This window comes from Ornithorhynchus anatinus, chromosome 3 (assembly GCF_004115215.2).
Source record: "Ornithorhynchus anatinus isolate Pmale09 chromosome 3, mOrnAna1.pri.v4, whole genome shotgun sequence".
Taxonomy (NCBI): domain Eukaryota; kingdom Metazoa; phylum Chordata; class Mammalia; order Monotremata; family Ornithorhynchidae; genus Ornithorhynchus; species Ornithorhynchus anatinus.
In genome coordinates, this window is record NC_041730.1 from 94,861,598 (window position 1) to 94,882,979 (window position 21,382).

A 21,382-nucleotide genomic window follows, 5' to 3' on the forward strand; every position below is an offset into this window, starting at 1 on the left:
AAAAAGGAAGGAAAGAGGGGGAAAAAGGGGAAGAGGGAGAAGACGGTAAGGGGGAAAAGACGGGAAGAAAGGAAGAAGAGGGGAAGAAGGGGAAAAGGAAGAAGAGGGGAAGGGGAAGAGGAAGAAAGGAGAAGAGGGGAAGAAGGGGATGAGGAAGAAAGGAGAAGAGGGGAAGAAGGGGAAGAGGAAGAAAGGAGAAGAGGGGAAGAGGGAGAAGAGGGGAAAAGGGGGAAGAGGGAGAAGAGGGGAAGAAAAGGAAGAGGCAGAAGAGGGGAAGAAGGGGGAGAGGCAGAAAAGGGGGAGGGGGAAGAAGGGGAAAAGGGAAGAGGGAGAAGAGGGAAAGAGGGTGATGAGGCAGAGACGGGGAAGAAGGGGAAGAGGGAGAAAAGGGGGAGAGGGGCAAGAAGGAGAAGAGGGGAAGGGAGTAGAGGGGGAAGAAGGGGGAGTGAGGTCCGGATGAGGCCGGGCGGGCTAGGTGAGGTCGGCGTCGATCCCTCCCTCCTCGCTCCAGCTCCTCCCCCTTCCCCACCCTCCCAGCCCCCAGCCCCTCCTCTCCCCTCCTGTCCCTCCCCCCGTCCCTGCTGTCCCTGCTGTCCCTGCTGTCCCTCCTCCCGGCGGCGGCGGGGGCGGCTGGGCCCGGCCCGGACCCAGATCCCTCTTGTCCGGGCGCCAGCCCCGTGGGAAAGGACCTGTGGAGGAGGAGGAGGAGGAGGGAAAAGAGGAAAAAAAGGAAGAGGAGGCGCCCGGCAGGTAAGAGCCAGGGCTGCGCTGGGCTGGACCGGACCGGACCGGGCATCCCGGGGCGTTGCCAAGTTGGGGTCCCTCGTGGGGGACGTGTCCCTAGGAAGACCGTCCCTCCTGTCCCCCCGTCCCTCCTGTCCCTCCTGTCCCTGGTCCCCTGGTCCCTCCCACCTGCCCCTGGGGGACATTCGAGGCCGGGGGAGCCTGGGACCCTGGGGGAGGGGGAGGCCCTGCCCGGTGTGGGGTTGGATGGATGGATGGATGGATGGATGGATGGATGGATGGATGGATGGATGATGGATGGATGGGGCAGGGGGCGGGGGTCCCCCTCCCCTGTCCGGTCTCCCCACCCCCGTCCTGTCCCGGCCCCCTCCCCTCCCCGGCCTGTCCTGGCCGGACCAGATGGCGCGCCCAGGCCGGACTCCGGGCGGCGCCGAGGCCAGGGGACGAGGAGAGACAGAGGCACAGACAGAGACCGAGACAGACAGACCAGGCCATTAATTCTGGCCCGATGGAGAGCCGGCTGAGGGCCGAGGCCGAGGGAAGCGGGTAGCCGCCCATTTAGGGGGCCCACAGGGGATGCACCGGGGGCCGCCTGATGATAATAACGGGAGCTCCCCTCCCCGGCCCGACCGCCCCGGCCGCCCCCTCCTCCTCTTTTCTTCCTACCCCTTTACCTCCTGATCCGTTTCCTCCTGCTTCTCCTGCTCCTTTTCCTCCTGCTCATTTCCCCCCTGCTCCTCCTGCTCCTTTTCCTCTTGCTCCTTTTCCTCTTGTTCCTTTTCCTCCTGCTTCTCACACTCCTTTTGCTCCAGCTCCTCCTGATCCATTTCCTCCTGCTTCTCGTGATCCATTTCCTCCTGCTTCTCCTGCTCCTTTTTACCCTGCTCATTTCCCCCCTGCTCACATCCCCCCTGCTCCTCCTGCTTCTTTTCTTCTTGCTCCTTTTCCTCTTGTTCCTTTTCCTCCTGCTTCTCACACTCCTTTTCCTCCAGCTCCTCCTCTCCTTTTCCTCCTGCTTCTCCTGTTCCTTTTCCTTCTGCTCATTTCCCCCCTGCTCCTCCTGCTCCTTTTCCTCCTGTTCCTTTACCTTCTGCTCCTCTTCCTCCTGTTCCTCCTGCTCCTGTTCCTCCTTTTCCTCCTGTTCCTTTACTGCCTGCTCCTCTTCCTCCTGCTTCTCCTGCTCCTTTTCCTCCTGCTTCTCTCACTCCTTTTCCTCCTGCTCCTCCTCTCCTTTTCCTCCTGCTCCTTTACCTCCTGCTCCTCCTCTCCTTTTCCTCCTGCTTCTCCTGCTCCTTTTCCTCCTATTCTTTTCCTTCTGCTTCTCACACTCCTTTTCCTCCTGTTCCTTTATCTCCTGCTCCTCCTCTCCTTTTCCTCCTGCTCATTTCCCCCCACTCCTCCTGCTCCTTTTCCTCCTTTCATCCTACCCCTTTACCTCCTGCTCCATTTCCTCCTGCTTCTCCCGCTCCCTTTTCTTCTGCTCCTCCTCTCCTTTTCCTCCCACTCTTTTCCCCCCTGCTCCTTCTGCTTCTTTTTCTCCTGTTCCTCCTGCTCCTATTCCCCCTGCTCTCCTTCCTCCTGTTGCCCCTGCTTCTGTTCCTCCTGCTCCTGCTACTCCTCATCCTCCTGATCCTTCTCCTGCTCCTCCCCACCCACCTCATGTTTCTCTTGCTCCTTCCCATCCCCCCTAACCCCCCATATTTCTCCTGCTCCTCCTGTTCCTACCCCTCCAGCTCTGTCCCTCCTGCTCCACAGACGCTGGCCTTGCCCTCCCACCTCTCTGGACAGCTGTGATTCCATGCCTAATTCCATGCAGTGTGAAAGGCTGCAGCACCAGGCCTCTTAGGGACACTGCCGCCTGCCCATCGGAGACTAAGAAAGGTTTCCCCCTCAGCTGCCCAGCCAGATGGCAAAACTGGGGGTCGATTAGGCCTTGTGCTCCCGAGGCACCCCGGGCTGAACAGGAGCAAAAATAGGAGGGTGAGGGTCCGCCTGCATGAGGGGAAGGGGAAACTATATCCCTTCCTCTGGCCCTGGAGCAAATCTGGAAAAATCATTTTAATCTTACTCAAGTTCTTGCCTTTATTTAGTGGTAAAAATGCCAACCACCTTTTCTTCTGAGGGTTACACTTTAGTACAAATCACTCATTGGTATTTATTGAGCATTACTATATGCAGACCACTGGGAGAATACAAGAGAATTGAAAGATACGATCCCCTACGCTCCAGTAGCTTAAAATTTAGCAGGGAAGACAGACATTAAAATAAATTCCAGGTAGGGCTAGCATTTGAATGTAAAGATATGTATGTATGTATCTTTACACACACATATATATTTATATATATATACATACGTATGTATATATATATGAAAACAGTGAGGTCTAGTGGATAGAACATGAGCCTGGGAGTCAGAGGACTTGTTTCTTATCCCCGCTCCATCTTGTACCTGTTATGTGACGTTAGGCGAGTCATTTAACATCTCTGTGCCTCGGTTCCCTCATCTGCAAGATGAGGATTCAAGACCTGTTCTCCTTCCTACTTAGGCTGTGAGCCCCTTGTGGAACCTGATTATCTTGTATCTATCTCAGTGCCTGGATAGTGCTTGACGCATAGTAAGCCCTTAACAAATACCACAGTTAGTAAGCACACACACATTCATGTGATGCTGCTGTTGAACCAGTTAAATTTCAGGATTCTTTTTGGAGGATTTAGTGGCATTCTAATTTTAGTTATTATCTGCATGGTTCAAAGCTTTGAAATTCATTCGTTCATTCGATCATATTTATTGAGCCCTTACTGTGTGCATAGCACTGTACTACGAGCTTGGGAGAGTACACAAACACATTCCCTGCCCACAAAAGCTACCTTTAGCTTCTCCACTCTCCCTATATTGGGAATTCCAGGCTGCAGATTATACAGGAATCAGTTTTGGTTTAAGGTACCTGGAGGATTAAAGGATTAATAAGACTTCCCCAAATGAAAGGTAAGGGAGGTGTGAGAACATACCCCTTGGATGAGACCATGTCAACTCATCGTTGTTGTGAGTGAATGATCAAATATTAAAATGGCCTGGGAATTAAAATGGCAGACAGCAAGGCAAAAACATCCTCCCCCAAAAAAATAAATGTCAAAAAGTGTTTCTCTTTTTCCTCTTGAAACCTAAGCAACAGGAGAGATCTTGGGGAAATTCTACTTAGAATAAACGCACCTATTTAGACTAAGAGCCCAATCTATTAATCAAACCAAAATTGCTTTGTGGACCTCAGGGAAGCAATTCCCTTCGTCCATTCGGAAATTGGAGTGAGAGCCATGACTGGCGGGGGATAAATGAGTGTTGACACTGGCTTGTCTTTAGGCTGCCATTTCCCCTGCTGTGTTCGTGATCGGTTCCCTAATATCTTGGCGCCGGGCTTTTTAGAAATGAACACTTGGCCTAATTCAAGAGGATGGACTAAAACAAAGGGAAGCTGAACCCTAGATCTGTTCTCCATCCCAGTAGACTTCTCTTTTTTTTATGATATTTGTTAAGCTCTTACTAGGTGCAAGCACTGTACTAAACACTGAGGTAGATACAAGTTAATCGCGTTGGATACGGTCCCTGTCCCACTCGGGGCTCACAGTCATAATCCCCATTTTACAGGTGAGGTAACTGAGGCACAGAGAAGTGAAGTGACTTGCCCAAGGTCACACAGCAGATAAGTAGCAGAGCCCGAATTAGAACCCAGGTCTTTCTGACTCCCAGTTCCATGACCTATCCACTAGGTCACACTGCTTTCCCTTTGGAAAGGATCTGTGAATAAATGTTTTCGGTTTAGAGACAAGGTGTTGACAACAAGCCCTTCCTTCTCCTGGAAGGCCCCAGGCACCATGAGGTTTGAGGTCTGAAGGCGGGAAGAACTGCCCGCTGCATCTGGGGATAACTGTCACCACTGCAGGAAGCTCGCCGTGAATCCAGAGGGAGAAATGGCTCTCTGAGAATGGAGTCGAATCTCTCCCCGGCTCAGTTTCTGCCATGCAGAGATCGGTCACCAGTAGGTGGGGCCTGGGGTCACAACGGGTCACTAGCCCACCTGGCCTGCAAGTAGGGGCGTGACTGGGATTTTCAGGCCTCCTGGGTCTGCCCAGCTCTTTCCTGGCTACATTGCTTTATTCACCTGTAAAGGTTTTACGAGGCTATAGTCCTGACCTAAAGCAAGGAACTGCATTGGTTACTTGATAGTAAAATAGAGCAGCTCCCTGCCATTTATTCATTGTCAAAGGTCCCAAGTCTCTCCAGGCCCCTGTACCTTTCTCCCCGGGACCCTCCCCTCCGCCTCTCTCACCCCTACCCCCAGTGATAGTCACTTCTGATGGGGCATTGGGTGTGCCCAACTCACAGTGCAGCAAATCTAAGGCAGAAGCATTCAGAGCTAGGTAGCTGGACACATCAGGACGTTCCAGAGGGCTTTAGGTTGCCTATGGACAAGTGGTCCAAGAGGCCTTCCCAGATTAAGCCCCCCTTTCCTCTTTTCCCATTCCCTTCTGCGTCACACTGACTTGCTCCCTTTGTTCTTCCCCACCTCCCAGCCCCACAGGACTTGTGTACATATCTGTAATTCATTTATTTGTATTGATGTCCATCTCCCCCCGGCCCTAGACTGTAAGCTCGTTGTGGGCAGGGAATATGTCTGTTTATTGTTGTATTGTACTCTCCCAACTGCTTAGTACAGTGCTCTGCACACAGTAAGCACTCATTAAATTCAATTGAATGAATGCCTGAATGAATGAATGGTCCCTAATGGATCTCTAGAAGGAGAGTTAGGGTTGTTAGTCCATTCCTAGGCATGAGAATAAATGTTTCAAGGCACAACCCTTAACTGGTTTCTTCTTCATCAATAGCATTTGCCGATGGTGTGGACACTGCGCTATGTGATTGGATGTGATACACAATGGGGGAGATTAGAGATTAATCAGGGAAGGCCTCCTGGAGGAGATGTGAAGTCAGATGGGCTTTGAAGAGGGGGGAGATCCGAGGTCTGTCAGATCTGAAACAGGAGAGAGTTTCGGGCAGAGAGGAAGGCACAAGCCAAGAGATATAGACTCTAGACTACAGGCTCACTGCGGGCAGGGAACGTGTCTGTTTAAGTGTAATAATAATCATAATACTGGCATTTGTTAAGCACTTACTATGTGCCAAGCACTATTCTAAGGGCTGTGGTAGATACAAGGTCATCAGGATGTCTCACGTGGGCTCACAGCCTTAATCCCCATTTCACAGATGAGGTACCTGAGGCACAGAGAAGTTAAGTGACCCGCCCAAAATTGCACAGCTGATAAGTGGTGGAGCCGGGATTAGAACCCATGACCTCTGACTCCCACGCCTGTGCTCTTTCCACTAAGCCATGCTGCTTCACAAGCAGCTCTCCCAAGTGCTACATACAGTGTTCTGCCCACAGTGAGCACTCAATCAATAAATATGATTGAACGAATGAGAGATGAGACAGCTAACCACAGCACAGTAAGTGGGTTAGCTTGAGGGGAATGAAGATTTCAAGCTGGAGCATAGTGGGAAATTAGAGTAACTAAGTGCGAAGGAGAGAACTGATCGAGTGCTTTAAAGCCAATAGTCAGGATTTTCTGTTTGATGCAGAGAGGAACGGGCCACTATTCAAGGTTTCTGAAGAGTGGGGAGATGCATGCGGAGCAACTTTTTAGAAAAATGATCCAGCAAATAGAATTATAGACTAGAGAGGGGAGAAACTGGAGGCAGGGAGATCCGTGAGGAGGCTGATGCCTGGACCAGTGTGAAGGCCTTTTGGAAGGAGAGGAAGGCATGGATTCTGGAATAATAAATAATAATTATAATTATGGTATCTGTTAAGTGCTTAACTGTGTGCCGGGAACTATACTAAGTACTGGGGTAGATACAAGCAGATTGGTTTGGACACAGTCCCTAAACAGATTAGTTTGGACACAATCCCTTTTCCACATGGAGCTCACAGTCTCCATTCCCATTTTACAGATGAGGTAACTGAGACCCAGAGAAGTGAAGTGACTTGCCCAAGGTCACACAGCGGAGCCGGCATTTGAACCTTCTAACTTCCAGTTCCGTGCTTCATCCTCTATGCCATGCTGCTTCGCAATGGAAATGTTGTAGAGGAAGAACTCATAGGATTCTGTTGCAGAGTGGATGGGGGAGTTGTAAGAGAGGTTCAGAGTCAAGGATAATACTAGGATTATTGGCTCAAGAGCCAGGCGTGGTGGTGGTGGTGTCCATTAATATTCTCTTGCCACTTCTGAAAATGGAATAGTGGGCAAACGTGACATTGCTCTGACCCAGTAATGTTATTGCTCGAGGCTTTGCCTCCAGAATCCCACCCTCGCTCATCCCAGGACCCTGAAAAGGCTTCAGGGTTTCCAAGCAGGGCTGAAAAATATCCGTCTGAATGAAACAATCCCATTTGGCTCTCCCTGCACTCCAAATGAGAAGCTGGCCTCCGTGTGTGTAAAGAAGAACAAAAAATAATGGTATTTATTGAGCACTTACTGAGTGCAGAGCACTGTATTAAGTGCTTGGGAGTATGCAGTGCATCAGCATTGGTAGACGTGTTCCCTGCCCACAAGGAGCTCACAGTCTAGAGGAAGTTCTGATGGGTCTAGGGGCAGAGGAGCTGTGGGAATGGGAAGTACGTTAACACTTGCTTGGGTGAGGCTCTCCCTGAGGAGACCATTCATTTGTTCAGTCTTACTTACTGAGCGCTTACCGTGTGCAAAGCACTCTACTGAGAGCTTGGGAAAGTACTCTATAACAACAGACACATTCCTGCCCACGATGACGAGCTCACTGTCTATGGGGAAGGAAGGCCATAGTTGATGACCCACTTTGATTCACTCAGAGAAAGCCCTTTACGCCTTTCAAAGGACCAAAGTTCATTTCCCTCTTGCAGAGATTTCTGTCCCCCATTACCACTCAAAGGGTAATTCAGATAATCCCCCCCTCCTCCAGTGGGAAAAACACCGGACAGTTGGAGTCCAGAAACCTGGGTTCTAATCTTGGCTCCCGCTTGCCTGTTGTGTGACCCTGGGCTGGTCACTTCACTTCTCAGAGCCTCTGTCTCCTCTTCTGTAAAACGAGGGAAAAGCAACTTGCCCTTCCAATTAGATTGGGAGCCTTGTGTGGAACAGGAATAGTGTCTGATCATTTTACTTAAATCTACCCCAGGGCTTAGTTCAGTTCGTGACACATAGATAATAATGATAATAATAATTGTTGTCATTATTATTGTTATTATTCTGAAACAATCCACTCACTGCCTTTGCTCGCAGGGGGAAGAGAGAAGTCATGTGGATGGGCACAGGCCAGCTGTATCCCAGCCCCTGCCACCCCAGGCCCGGCTCTAGGATTCTTTTTCACCCTCCCCTCCCTCCTGGGCCACTAATGGGATTCTCCACCCATCCTGCCACGGTAGCCCGAAACTTAACTGGAAATGGGCCTGACTAAGGGAGAGGAAAACCAGCATGGTCTTGTGGAAAGAGCATGGGCCTGGGAGATGGTGGACGTGGGTTCTAATCCCAGCTCTGCCAGTTGCTTGCTGCGTGACCTCGTGCAAGTCATTTAACTTCTCTATGCCTCGGTTTCCTCAACTGTAAAATGATGGCGGTGATGGTATCTGTTAAGCACTTACTGTGTTTCAAGCACTGTTCTAAGCGCTGGGGTGGATACAAGCTAATCAGGTTGGACACAGTCCCTGTCCCACATGGGGTTCACAGCCTTAATCCCCATTTTACAGATGGGGATTAAAATGGGGGTTAAATATCGGTTCTCCCTCCTACTTAGACTGTGAGCCCTGTGTGGGACAGGGACCATGTCTGACCTAACTAACTTATATCTACCCCAACGTTTAGAACAATGTTTGACACATAGTAAGTGTTTAACAAATACCATTAAAAAAAGACTGCAAGTGGCAGGGTGAGGACTAACAGGCTAGATGTGGGTGGGGACCCAGGGTGGGGCTCCAGAGGCAGCAACAGAACCTCAGCCAGAGAGAGGCTGGAGTGCCAGGCTCAATGCCAAAGTGTGCCACCCTCTGGAACTGGGCAAGGCCAGCCATTCCCTCCCTTAGAATTTAGGCCAAGACCTTAGGACGGTGCTGGGCGCCAATGGGTGCTCGGTGGTTGCCAAGCTGAGTACATCAGTCACCCTTGTGCATGAATGCCCAGAAAGGAAGAGATTTCCTGTCGGAGATCCCAGGACTACTCGGAGCACGCTCACCACCTGGCTCCAACTCTCTGACCCTTCAGGTGGAACGAAATCCTTCTGAGTGAATCGAGTGGGCCTGGGACCCTCCACACCTGGTTTGCTGCTGTTGTAAGAAACCCCCTCTTGCTGTTTGCTTGGGGTGCCTCATGAAGGAGTCAGGGGTGCTTTCCCAGTGGCTGGGATCCCTCTAGGGTAGGGTGGAAACAGCTTCAGCTCGTGTAGGGGACGTTGGTCATCGCAGCAGCGTCTGCCGGCCTCCTGTTGGACTCGCTGTCATCGTGTCGAGGGCACAGGAAGTAATGAACTCTAGGGAGCTGGGGGGACAGTGTCAAGACTTGTTCCTCATCTCATCCAAGGTGTGTGTATGTGTGTGTGGGTGTGTGCGTGTACACACATGCACGCCTGTTGGGTGGGGGTGGGGGGCACAAAGGAAGGAGCACCAAAAAGGGCGCTGAAAGAGCAGTACTAATAGAGCACGGGCCTGGGAGTGAGAAGGACACGGGTTCTAATGCCGGCTTCACTGTGTGTCTACTGTGTGACCTTGGGCAAGTCACTTAACTTCTCTGGACCTTGGTTACCTCATCTGTAAAATGGGGATTAAGAGTGTGAGCCCATGGGGGACAAGGACTGTTTCCAACCTGATTAACTTCTATCTGCCCCAGCACATGGCATATAAATAAGCGCTTAACAAGTATGATTATTATCATTATTATTAATGGTATTATTAATAAGGGGAAAGCTTGGGAATGCAGGAGAACAGTTTCTTAAAAAGTCTGCAAACCCTGCCCTAGTGTGAGGAGCACTTCAGCCTCAAAGCACTCTGACCCTTCAGCCTTCTCTCAGCATTCTTTCCAAAGAACGATGGCAAGGATCAATCATATTTATTGAGCACTTAGGGTGTGCAGAGCACTGAACTAAGCACTTGGGAAAATACAAGGGAAGCAACATGGTCTGATGGAAGGAGCCCAGGCCCGGGAATCAGTTGAGCTATCCCAGCTTCTCCACTTACTGTTGTGTGACCTTGGGCAACTCACTTGAACACTCTCTGTGCCTCAGTTCCCTCAGTTGCAGAATGGGGATTCAATAACTGTTCTCCCTGCTGCTTAGATTGTAAGCCCCATGTGGGACCTGATTATCCTGTACCTTCCTCAGTGCTTGGCATATACTAAGCACTTAAATACCATTATTATTATTGTCATTATTATATAACAGATTTGGTGGATATGTTGCCTGCCTAAAGGTTCAGGAGGTTTGGAGTTTGAATTCTAGTTGTAATAGAGCTGAGCAGAATGACTTCACCTCTGTGGCTCTGCAGCCTCACATTCACTGATTCATTCATTCAATTGTACTTATTAAGCACTTACTGTGTGCAGAGCACTGTGTTAAGCACTTGGGAAATACAATACAACACTAAACAGTGACATTCCCTGCCCACAATGAGCTCAGAGTCAAGAGGCAGGGAGACAGACATCAATACAAATAAATAAAATTACAGATATGTACATAAGTGCTGTGGGGCTGTGCCGGGGCAGGGGCTGGAGTGGGGGGCAGGGGGAGAGCAAAGGGAGCAAGTCAGGGAGACGCGGAAGGGAGGGGGAGATAAGGAAAAGTGGGGCTTAGTCTGGGAAGATCTCTTGAAGGAGATGTGTCTTCAATAAGGCTTTGAAGCGGCGGGAGAAGGACTGTCTGTCGGATTAGAGGAGGGAGGGCGTTCCAGGCCAGAGGCAGGACATGAGCCAGGGGTCAGCAGCGAGATGGGTGAGATGGAGGCACATTGAGAAGGTTAGCACCAGAGGAGCCAAGTGTGCAGGCTGGGTTGTAGAAGGAGAGAAGGGAAGTGAGGTAGGAGGGGGCAAGGTGATGGAGCCAATGGTGAGGAGTTTTTGTTTGAAACGGAGTTTTCGTTTGCTATGATGGGCAGCCACTGGAGATTTTTGAGGAGAGGGTGACATGCCCTGAATGTTTCTGTAGAAAGATGATCTGGGCAGCAGAGTGGCCCAGCATGGGCACCCTTAGCTGAGCCAAAACTGCAGGAAATGGCCTCTCTCTCCTCAGCTTCTCCTCAGCCTCTCCTCCATTACTCTTTCTTGTCAGGGAGATGCAGGTTTCTGGGAGATTTCTCTCAGCGGGTCCCCTCTCTCATTTAGAGTCGATTATTCCGGGCCGCTACCAATCAAAACTACATTCACTAAGGGCTTAGCAATCAATCGGTAGTATTTCCTGAATGCCTCTCTCCTAGGTGCTGGGAGAGGGCAGGAGACATTGGGCCCTGTGTCCATGAGGGGCTCCTGCTGTTAAGGAGGGGAGAACAGACACATGAGAGAGGATGACAGGGTAAGGTAGGCAAAATCAGAAATAGAACCAGTGAAAGGAAATAAATCAATCAGTGGTATTTATTGAGTGTCCATGGTGTACAGGGCACTGTACTTCTTTAAATGGTATTTGATAATAACACTAATAATAGTATTTTTAGGCACTTACTATATACCAGGCACTGTACTAAGAACTGGGTAGACATAAGCTAATCAGCTTGGATCCCCGTCCCAAATGGGCTTTAATTTACAGTCTTAATCACCATTTTACAGTTGAGGTAATGGAGGCACTGAGAAGTTAAGTGACTTGCCCAAGGTTCCACGGGTCAGGTTTAGCACCTAGGTCCTGATGGCTTCGTGGCCTGTGCTTTATCCACTAAGCCATGCTGCTTCTCAAGCAACGTGTACTTAGCACTTGGGACAGGACAGTACAATGAAGTTCATTCCTTGGCTCCTATGTGTCAAGCACTGTGTTAAACACTGAGGTAGACCTATGATAATCAGATCAGACTGTGTCCCAGTCCCATGCAGGGATTTACTTAGCGCTTCCTGTGTGTAGCTCAACATTTGGAGACACAATCCCAACCTAAGAGGAACAGAGAGCCGGTATCCTATCTCCATTTAACAGATGAGGAGACCGAGGTCCAGAGAGGTGAATCGACTTGATCAACCAGCAGGCCAAGGGCAGAGCTGGGACTAGAACCCAGATCTTCAGACTCTCAGACCCGCCGTCCTCTCCACCAGGCCACACTGTCTCCTCACTTTTCCCGTCCAGGCCGCTCCGGGGTCACATCCTATGCTGTAATACCAGTCAGTAAGAGTGGCCCTGCTGTGCCCTCCTCAGGGCCAGCAAGGCTTCCACCGTCTCTGACTGTCACTGCTTCCGTCTGTTTTCCATCACCCTGGGACCTCCAGTCAGCTGGAGGCCAGAGTTCCCCTGGGACCCGGTGCCGGGGCTGCGGATGGCGGGGTTGCGGGGGAGTCCCTTTAGCCCGTAATGGCTACTCCCCCCCAGGAAGATTCAGGACATTGGGTTTGGGATCCCGGCAGGTGGCTGGAGACCATTGGAGAGAATCAATGACCCCTCTGGGCTCAGCAGAGGTGGCAGAGACATGCCCAGGCCCCACTCTGCATCACCTAAGCCCTGAGAGAGGGTGATGATCACTGGCTCACCTGAAGCTTTTGTTTTTTAATTCCTGCAGATTGGCCCCCTCTGGAGGCTTTGGGGACCAGTGGAACTGGATCCTGGGGTGAGTGAGATGCTCCAACTACAAAGTGCCTCCCAGACCCACCAACTTCAATCCCTCATTGCATCCAGGACCCCTTCAGGCCGACGGGCTCCACTCATTCATTCATTCATTCTTTCGTACAATTGTATTTATTGAGCACTTACTGTGTGCAAAGCACTGTACTAAGTGCTTGGGAGAGTACAATAAACAGGCACATCTCCTGACCAAAACGAGCTCACGGTCTAGGCTCCGGCTCTGCATTAGGCAGCGAGCAGTGCAGAGCAAGCAGAGCTTTCCCGTCACTGTAGATGGCACAACCATCCTTCCCATCTCACAAGCCCATAACCTTGGTGTCATCCTTGACTCCGCTCTCCCATTCAACCCACATAATCAATCCTCACCAAATCCTGTCGGTCTCACCTTCACAATATCGCCAAGTTTCACCCTTTCCTCTCCAACCGAACTGCTACCACGTTAGTACAGTCACTCATCCTAAACTGACTGGATTATTGCATCGGCCTCCTTTCAGACCTCCCAACCTACTGCCTCTCCCCACTTCAGTCCATATTTCATTCTGCCAGATATCTTTCTACAGAAATGTTCAGGGCATGTCACCCCCACCCCCCTTAAAAATCTCCAGTGGTTACCTATCCACCTCCATAGCAAACAAAAACTCCTCATTATTGGCTTCAAAGCTCCCCATCACCTTGCCCCTTCCTACCTCACCTCCCTTCTCTACTTCTACATCCCAGCCCATACATTCTGCTCCTCTGGTGTTAACCTTCTCACTGTGCCTCATTCTCGCCTATCACGCTGCTGACCCCTATGCCCGTGTCCTACCTCTGGCATGGAATGCCCTCCTTCCTCAAATCCGCCAATCACTCTTCCCCCCTTTGAAAGCCCTACTGAAGGCACACCTCCTCCAAAAGGTCTTCCCAAACTAAGCCCCACTTTTCCTCAACTCCCTCTCTCTTTCACATCACCACGACATGCTCCCTTTCCTCTTCCCCCTCTCCCCTCCCCACAACACTTATGTATATATGTATATATCTATCATTCTATTTGTTTATATTGATGCCTGTTTACTTGTACTGATGTCTGTCTCCCCCTTCCCAGACCGTGAACCTGTTGTGGGCATGGATTGTCTCTCTTTATTGCTATATTGTGCTTTCCAAGCTCTTAGTACAGTGCTGTGCACACAGTAAGCGCTCAATAAATACTATTGAATGAATGAAAGCAGGCAGGCACCTGCCTGGAGTGGGGCAGTGTGGGGGGCAATGTGTCACCCTTACTACCTTCCCCTGCTGGAGAGGAGAAACACCGGGACAGGCAGTGAGTGATGGATCCAGAAACTCTAAGTCCTGTCTCATAGACGTGGCCTCTACCCATCCACCTATCGATCAATCAATAGCATTTATTGAGTACTTAGTGTGTGCAAAGCACAGTACTAAGCATTTGGGAGAGTTGTAATAATAAGTGTGGTATCTGTTAAGTGCTTACCCTGTGTCAAACCCTGTACTAAGCGCTTAGGTAGTTACAAGATAATCGGGTAGTCCCACATGGGACTCACAGTCTAAAAGGGAGAACAGGTATTGAATCCCATTTTACAGATGAGGAAACTGAGGTCCAGAGAAGTTGTGACTTACTCAAGGTCATACAGCAAGCAGGTGGCAGAGCTGGGGTTAAAACCCAGATCCTCTGAATCCAGGCCCATGTGCTTTCCACTAAGTGACACTACTCCCCTGGTACAGTTGAGTTGGTAGAGCGGTAATATTGATAGTATTTATTAAGCACTTACTGTGTGCAGAGCACTGTACTCAGCACTGGGAAAGAATGCACAGAATATGGTCCCTGTCCCTCAGGGGACTCCTAGTTTAAAAACTATAGAGAAGATTCCTGCCTTCAAGGACTCCACAGGCTGGTGGGAGAGAGCCTTTAAGATAAATGACCGGTAGGAGAAACGGCCAAATCTGAGGACGTGGTTCCCCCTGAGGTGGGCAGCGGTGTTCTTGGGGGACTCAGAGCACAGCCTGGCGCAAGGTCGAGTTGGGAATTTTCTTCCTCCTGGGAGTCGCTTGCCGATGGGGCCAGCTGCGGGGTGAAGTGCGGGGGATGGAACAGCGAGCCAGTAAACCTCCCAGAGAGAAACTGCACAAAGAGGAGAACGTGGCGATTTCAGGTCCAGGCTGATTAAGTAGGTCACTGATGTGAATCACCGGGCAGAAGGGAAAAGCAAATTTGCCATTTCCAGTAATTCTTTGGGATTAGTGGGAGCAATCCAGATTCCTCACCTACCCCACGGAGCTAAGCCCAAAATAGAGGGTGGCCATTCCACTTTGATCCTTCTAATCCTTCCTCTGTCGGCCTGAGAGTAAAGGACCCGCCATCCCTCAAGCCCCCTCCCCTAACCCCTCCACACACAGGCCTCGCTCTTCCTCTTGAAGCCTTTTAAATGAATCGACGGTATTTACTGAACGTTTACTGAATGCAGAGCACTGTACTGAGCACTTGCACCCGTAGTAAGCCGACCCTCCCTGGTTTCCCAGAGCAGCTTGCCAGACTGCTTTAAGAAGCTCGAGGTGGCAGGAGTCGGGCCAGACGTCTGCCACGCCCATGGGAGGGTGAGCCCAGGGCAGACTAGATCTGCCTTCTCATCTCGGCCCCCGAATGAACGGAAGTCCGTGTGGGGCTGCCCGGGTACCGAGAAGAAACCATCTAGGGCTCCTACACACGGTTCTACCAAAAGGGGATGAGCGTTTTTTGAAGTTGGCACTCCTGGCAGAGAGATCCCTATCCGTGCACGCCGATGGGGCCAAAGAGCCCGGTGTGGGATTGCCACGCTGCGTGCTCTACGTCACTGGAACAGAAAGGTGGCCCGACGCAAAACTGACGTGTTAGCGTCTTTGTGGGGCCTATCTGCGACTCTGGTGCTTGGCGTCTGGCCTCCCGAAGGCTCAGCTCAAGGGGAACAGCTCCCTCACTTGAAAGACGCCACGCCAGGCTGCTGCTGCCGCTCTGCCTGCCGGGCCCATGTGCCGGAGCCCGAACCTGTCTACAGTTACATCTCCTGTCATCCCCAGTCACGGAACGGTCCTCAGAGGCTTCCATGTCCATCCAGTGACTGATGTGGATAGATCAGCGAGGTCTCAGGCCTTTGGTCTGGAATCCTAAGGGTCATAGTCTCTTCCACCAAAGATCCGTGGATTAGCCTGGCTGGGACTTACCTTTCTGCTTTGTGGTTTGTCCTTTCCCTGCCATTTGGGGACCCAGGGTCTGAGAGGCCCATTGATCCCTGCAATTCCCCCACCTCTCTGCCTCTCTCACCTGCTGAACATCTTCTTTCCTCCCCCACCCATGGCTCTGTCTGCAGGAGGCTCAACCTTCGGAAGTGCTCTGGATCCGGATGCCAGGGGCTGCAGGACGGACCATCGACGAGATGATGCCAGAGGGGACGCCCGGCACCCCTGAACCGCGACACTGACCACTGTGGTTGGGATGTGGGAAGGCAGGTGAGGGGACTGCATAATACTTCTGGGAAGGGCGAGGGTGGGGGTATCTGTGCCACCCGTATGCGGTCTCCCAGGCACCGCCCCCCCCACCTCAGCAGTTATTTCCTCAGGGTGTCCCCAACTTTAACTCTCTTCCCCCATTGCTTGCGTGGGTCAGTTCTCTCTGCTCTTCAACCTGATTCCCTGGGGCTGGAGGAAAGGGAATGGCAGAATGGAGCTGTTCTGAGGGGAAGCCAGGACATAGACACAAGCCAGAAGGAGTGCCCAGGTCAGACCGAGCATCCAGCCACACTGAGGAGGCATTTTTGACGTTGGGGTACTGAATCAGTCGGGGAAGGCAGGAGAACACAGAATAGGAGATTTCAAATCGGACCTACCTTCCTCCACACTCCATACCTCTCCCACAACCCTACCATCTTCCCTTGGCCGGGGGTCACCATCCACTGAAATTGGCCTCAACCTCACTGGGGAGGGTCCCCGGGAGGTTGGAGAGGCCCTTCTAGGGCTGGTTGAGTTCTAGTGGCGCAGTGGGAGGGGAGGTAGGATGGGGCTCAGCTTCTGTGGATGCTGGGAGAGTTCACCGTGTAGTTCGAATGGTCCTCCCTCCCGCGCCTCCCTTCTGCTGTGCCCAGCTCTTATTAGTAGTAATAGTATTAAAATGTTTACAGTGTGTGGAGCACTGTATTAAGAGCCAGGCTTAGTGGATAAAGAACGAGTCTGGGAGTCAGAAAGTCATGGGTTCTAACCCCGGCTTCTCCACGTCTGCTGTGTGACCTTGGGCAAGTCATTTCACTTCTCATTACCCCAGTTACCTCATCTGTAAAATGGGAATTAAGGGACTGTGTCCAACCTGACTAACTTATATCTGTCCCAGTGCTTAGAACAGTGCTTGGCACATAGTAAGCCCTTAACAAGTACCATAATAATTAAGCAAGAGTACAAAGGAGAGAATTAGACACGGACCCCCATCCTTGGAGGGGCTCCCAGGCTATGAAGGTCCCATTCTGCTTCTTCCCACAGAAACAGTCCATTGCTCCCGCTGCCATGGCCACCAGCCGGTCCCCGCTGCCCAGCCCCTCCCCCCAGGAAAGCCTGGCCACCGCGTGCCATGCCCACCTGCACCTCCGCTGCCAGCCGCTGTCTCGCAGCTCATCCAGCCTGCTGGGGCCCAGGCCAGCGGATGCCCAGGATGGTCCCGGCAGCCGGACGGAGCTCAGAAAGAGCACCAGTAGCACCGTCTGCCAGGGCTCACTGGGGCAAGGAGAGCTCCAGGGGACGCTCAGGGCCGACCTGCCCCCCAGCGCGGGCATCTCCCCCGAGAGACGTGTGGGTGAGGAGGCGGAGGAGCCCGCCGGCATGGCCGACCACGATCCACCTGAGGTCTGGTCCCCCGGAGCCTGGGGAACGAGAGGCCTGGGGGTCTACGGGAAGAGCAGCAAGGAGGAGAATGTCGCCCCCGAAGGCGCCATGCAGAGGAGTCACTCGGACCTCACTCACGCGGACAGGACCCCCGGCAGCATCCCTGCCAAGGAAGCCAGTGCCAGCTGCTCTGCATTGGGCACCTTGTCTGGGGCTCTGGGCTGCCACGCAGGGAGGTGGTGTGGTGGGCTGATGGGACAGGAAAACAGAAACCGGTTCGTTCCGATGACCCTCCCGGCGGGCCCTAATGCCTCCACCGGCCGGGTGGCTGGCGGGCCTGCCCCGCCAAGTGCCACAGGGTACAGCGACCCGGGACCCCTCCTATCCCCTGTCCCGGGAGCCCGACTTTCCAGAAACAGCTGTCTCTATTCACTCGTGTTCCCGCAAGGCGGTGGGGCCTACGGGACCCTTCCCGATGCCCCGCGCCCGGTTCCCGTCCTGCCGATCCACAGGCCGGCTGCCACTCCTTGCCCCGCGGGGGCCGTCGTCAAGGTCGGCGACACCTATCCCGCGTACTGTCACCCTCTCCCGATTCCCGCTGTCCAGCTTGTGTCCCAGCTGGGAGGCCCCGGGAGGGACGGGTCCGGCCCCAGCTGCTGGCATGGCCCACCTCCCCTAGAGTCGCCGTCGTTTCCCCAGCTCGTGACTTCGGTCAGCGAGCCCGGACTGGGCATCGGGCAGCTCGCCACATGCTGCGGCTCGGCCGGGGAGTGGCCCGTCTCCGGTCACGGTTCCTCGCGGGCCCGGGTGGCTCCCTGGGAGATCCCAGCATGTCCGGCCTCAGGAGGGAGCCAGCCGGAGACAGGTCCGGCCACCAGGACGAAAGACGTGTGGACCATGACCTCCTTGGGCGACCTGTCCCCGCGGTGCCAGGACGCAGAGGTGCAGACCGCCCCGCTGCCAGCCTGCAAGTCGGTGGGCACCAGCCCCCGGGCGGAGGGAGACGCCCTCCCTCACGTGTTCCCAGAGGTGAACCTGGAGCCGGGCCCGGCGGACGCCAAGTCTCCGGTGCGGGACGTGCGTTGGGACAACGAGGGCATGACCTGGGAGGTGTACGGGGCATCCGTGGACCCCGAGGTCCTCGGCTTGGCCATCCAGAAACACCTGGAGATCCAGATCGAGCAGTTCCAGCTGGAGCCGTCCGAGGGGGCTCCCTCCGGCCTCAAGGACGCCCCGACCAAGGAGGCCAAGAGGAGGCCCTTCCGGACCGTGATCCACTCCCTGAGCCGCCCCAGCTGCTGCGCCCGTTCCAGCACAACCTTGGAGTGAGCTGCATTGTCCCTCCCCCGTCCCTGGACTGGCGGGCGGCGGGAGCCGACCGGGTTGACCCGGAGGGGCACAGCTGAAGAAGATATCGTCCACGATGGCACAGACCTCAGAGGGGGGAGGAAGGGGGAAGGCCCGGCCTGTCCTTCTGGCTCATGACCGCAAGAAGAGGCCGGGCCTCCCCACCCGAAGCAACCCAGTCCCATAACCTGAGCTCCGGACAGCAACCCAAGATCACGTCTTGAATGCTGACTCGCTTCTCATCCCCTCTACCTTCCAGGCCAAGGAAATGCTCCAGGCCCCCGAACGACGATGGGTGTTTGGTTCTCCCCATGTCCGATCCCTTCGGAACACGCCCACTGCACCTCTGCACCCGATGGGGCTAGATGGAGTGGGAAAGGAACAGAGTCCCCTTCTTGAACTGAAATCCTCCATTTACAGATGAATTTCCTGTGGAAACCTGGTCTGGTTCATTCAGTGTTACAGGATTTGACCTCATTTCAGACCTAATGCAGCCTCTCGCAACCTAGATACCAAATGTGCACGTCAGCAGGACTGATTCTGTGGAGCGAATAGGAGGCGGTGAATTAAAGGGGCCTTGGGACCCCTGCCTACTACCAAGTCTACGCCTGAGCCCTTCCTATCAGTCCAAAGGGGCTCCGGCCGTGAGCTTGAAGTGACCTGCACGGCGAAGCTGGTTTGGGGGCCAGGAGACGATAGTGCTACCGATGGAATCCGGCCCTTCAGAAGATGCCCGGGATCCCATCTGCTACATCGTTTTCATCTGGTCAGTTTTAAAGTTCTGACCCCAAGAAACCAAACTAGCCCCAGATGACCCCCCGTAAAAGCCCGCTCTAAAGGGCTAATTGGTTTCCCGGGGGGATAGAGATGTCCTTGCCCCAACTCCCAGGCAGGGCTGAGAGGCGGGAGGGATGTGGTTTGCAGAAACACTTCGCCACCTTTGCGGGACCTTCCTAGGCAGAAGGACAAAAGTCTGGCTCTTTCAGAGAGAAACCAGAGGGCAGCTGCCATCTGTGCTGGCCCTTCCCGGGGAAGGACGGCCGGGCCGTCTCCTTGGGTGCCACCCTGGTGCCGTTTGGTCAAGAGTGCCATGGGCTAGTGGTGGTCAGAAAGCCAGGAGATTCTCTTGGACGGGTGGCCCAGCCCCGGAGTCTGTGGGTCCCTGGTGTATTCATCTGTAATAGTAATAAGCGCTTTCTACCTGTCAAGAACTGTTCTAAGCACAGGGATAGATACAAATTAATCAGATTGGACACCGTCTCTGTCCCACAATCTTAATCGTCACTTTACACGTGAGGTAACCGAGTCCCAGAGAAGTGAAGCGACTTGCCCGAGGTCACACAACAGACAAGCGAGGGAGCCGAGATTAGAACCCAGGTCCTTCTGTCTCCCAGGCCTGTGCTCTATCCACTAGGCCATGCTGCCTCCGGGTTGGAAATGGGCACCAGCAGGGCTGTGGAAGAGGAGCAAAGTGAAAATTAGCGAGTGCCTTTGGATCCCTTCTCGGAGCTTGCCAAGAGGAAGCGCTGCTTGCTAATGATGCATTTGAACCCACTGAATATGCCGTGAACCCTGGTGAACTGGTCATCCACTCTCCCCCCTAGAAGGGCACGGGAAGACGGTGAGTGTAAGTTTGTTTGTGGGCATTCGTTTGAGCAAGGAGTCTTAGGCTTCTCCAGTCGACGATGCCGAATGCCCACCAAGAGCCCATTTCTAAACGGGGCTGAAATGCAGAGGGACCCGCCCCCATCAGCGATCGATCTCTGACACCCGGCACTCCACAGAGGCACTCTTCCAAATCTCACGTTTTTCAATACAGCAGAAAAGAAGCTCCTGAATTAAAAAAAAGAAGAATGTAAAAAACCTCATCACCTACCTGCTGCTCTCAGGCACAAACCTTAAAGATCTGAACTGAACCTCATTTTCTGGGGCGCCGTGGACCTGAAGAAACCATGCTAGTATTCAGGGGGTAGAAAGTGAATGCATCACCCTTTGTCCCCTTCTACGTTGTCCTTCCTATCTAGTAGCTAAAGGGCTATCTCACTCCCTCACCCCCACCCCAGTGTGGATATTAGTTCCTTCTGTCAGGATGCTGTCTTCTGTGTTGCTTGTGATATGTATTCAGGCCACTTTGGGGTAGTGATGTGTGTGTGTGTGTGTGTTTGTAAAGTAATAACTTCATCAGTGAAGTTTTCTTAAAGATGAAATTGGGGGAAGAACTACTCTTAGAGTAGGATTCCAAGTCCTGTTGTCTGTAAGGTGTTGGTTTGTCTAAATATGACCTTGTGACTCCAAACTAGAGCCTAATTGGCTGCGCTAATATTTGGTCCTGCACTATTTTTTTTTAAATGAAAATTAATAAGAGAAATACAGAGGTTAAAGCTACATTTAGTTTGATGCCTGGAGTTGATGTTTTGTTTTAGCACCAAGGGGATGCCTCACAAGCCCAGTATTTCTGGGACGAGAAAACACTGACACAAACCACCAGCCCCCCCAGCACTCACGTAAACTATAGCTCCAGCACCCGAGACATCGGGCTGGGCCACCTTCTTGCACCTCAGCCACCACAAACCGAGGCTGTTCAGGCAACGTGGCTTAGTAACAAGAGCACGGGCTTGGGAGTCGGAGGACATGGGTTCT

At 52.7% G+C, this 21,382-nt stretch overlaps 1 protein-coding gene across 1 annotated transcript; it reads left to right on the forward strand.

The window, feature by feature from the left end:
- The first annotated feature begins 629 nt into the window (after window positions 1-629).
- GPRIN2 (G protein regulated inducer of neurite outgrowth 2) lies at window positions 630-20,017 on the forward strand. The gene is made up of 4 exons (XM_029059438.1): window positions 630-750; window positions 12,501-12,548; window positions 15,898-16,036; window positions 17,057-20,017. The coding sequence occupies exon 4, from the start codon at window positions 17,081-17,083 to the stop codon at window positions 18,722-18,724; it is 1,644 nt and encodes a 547-aa protein (XP_028915271.1). The 5' UTR covers window positions 630-750; window positions 12,501-12,548; window positions 15,898-16,036; window positions 17,057-17,080; the 3' UTR covers window positions 18,725-20,017.
- Window positions 20,018-21,382: the final 1,365 nt, after the last annotated feature.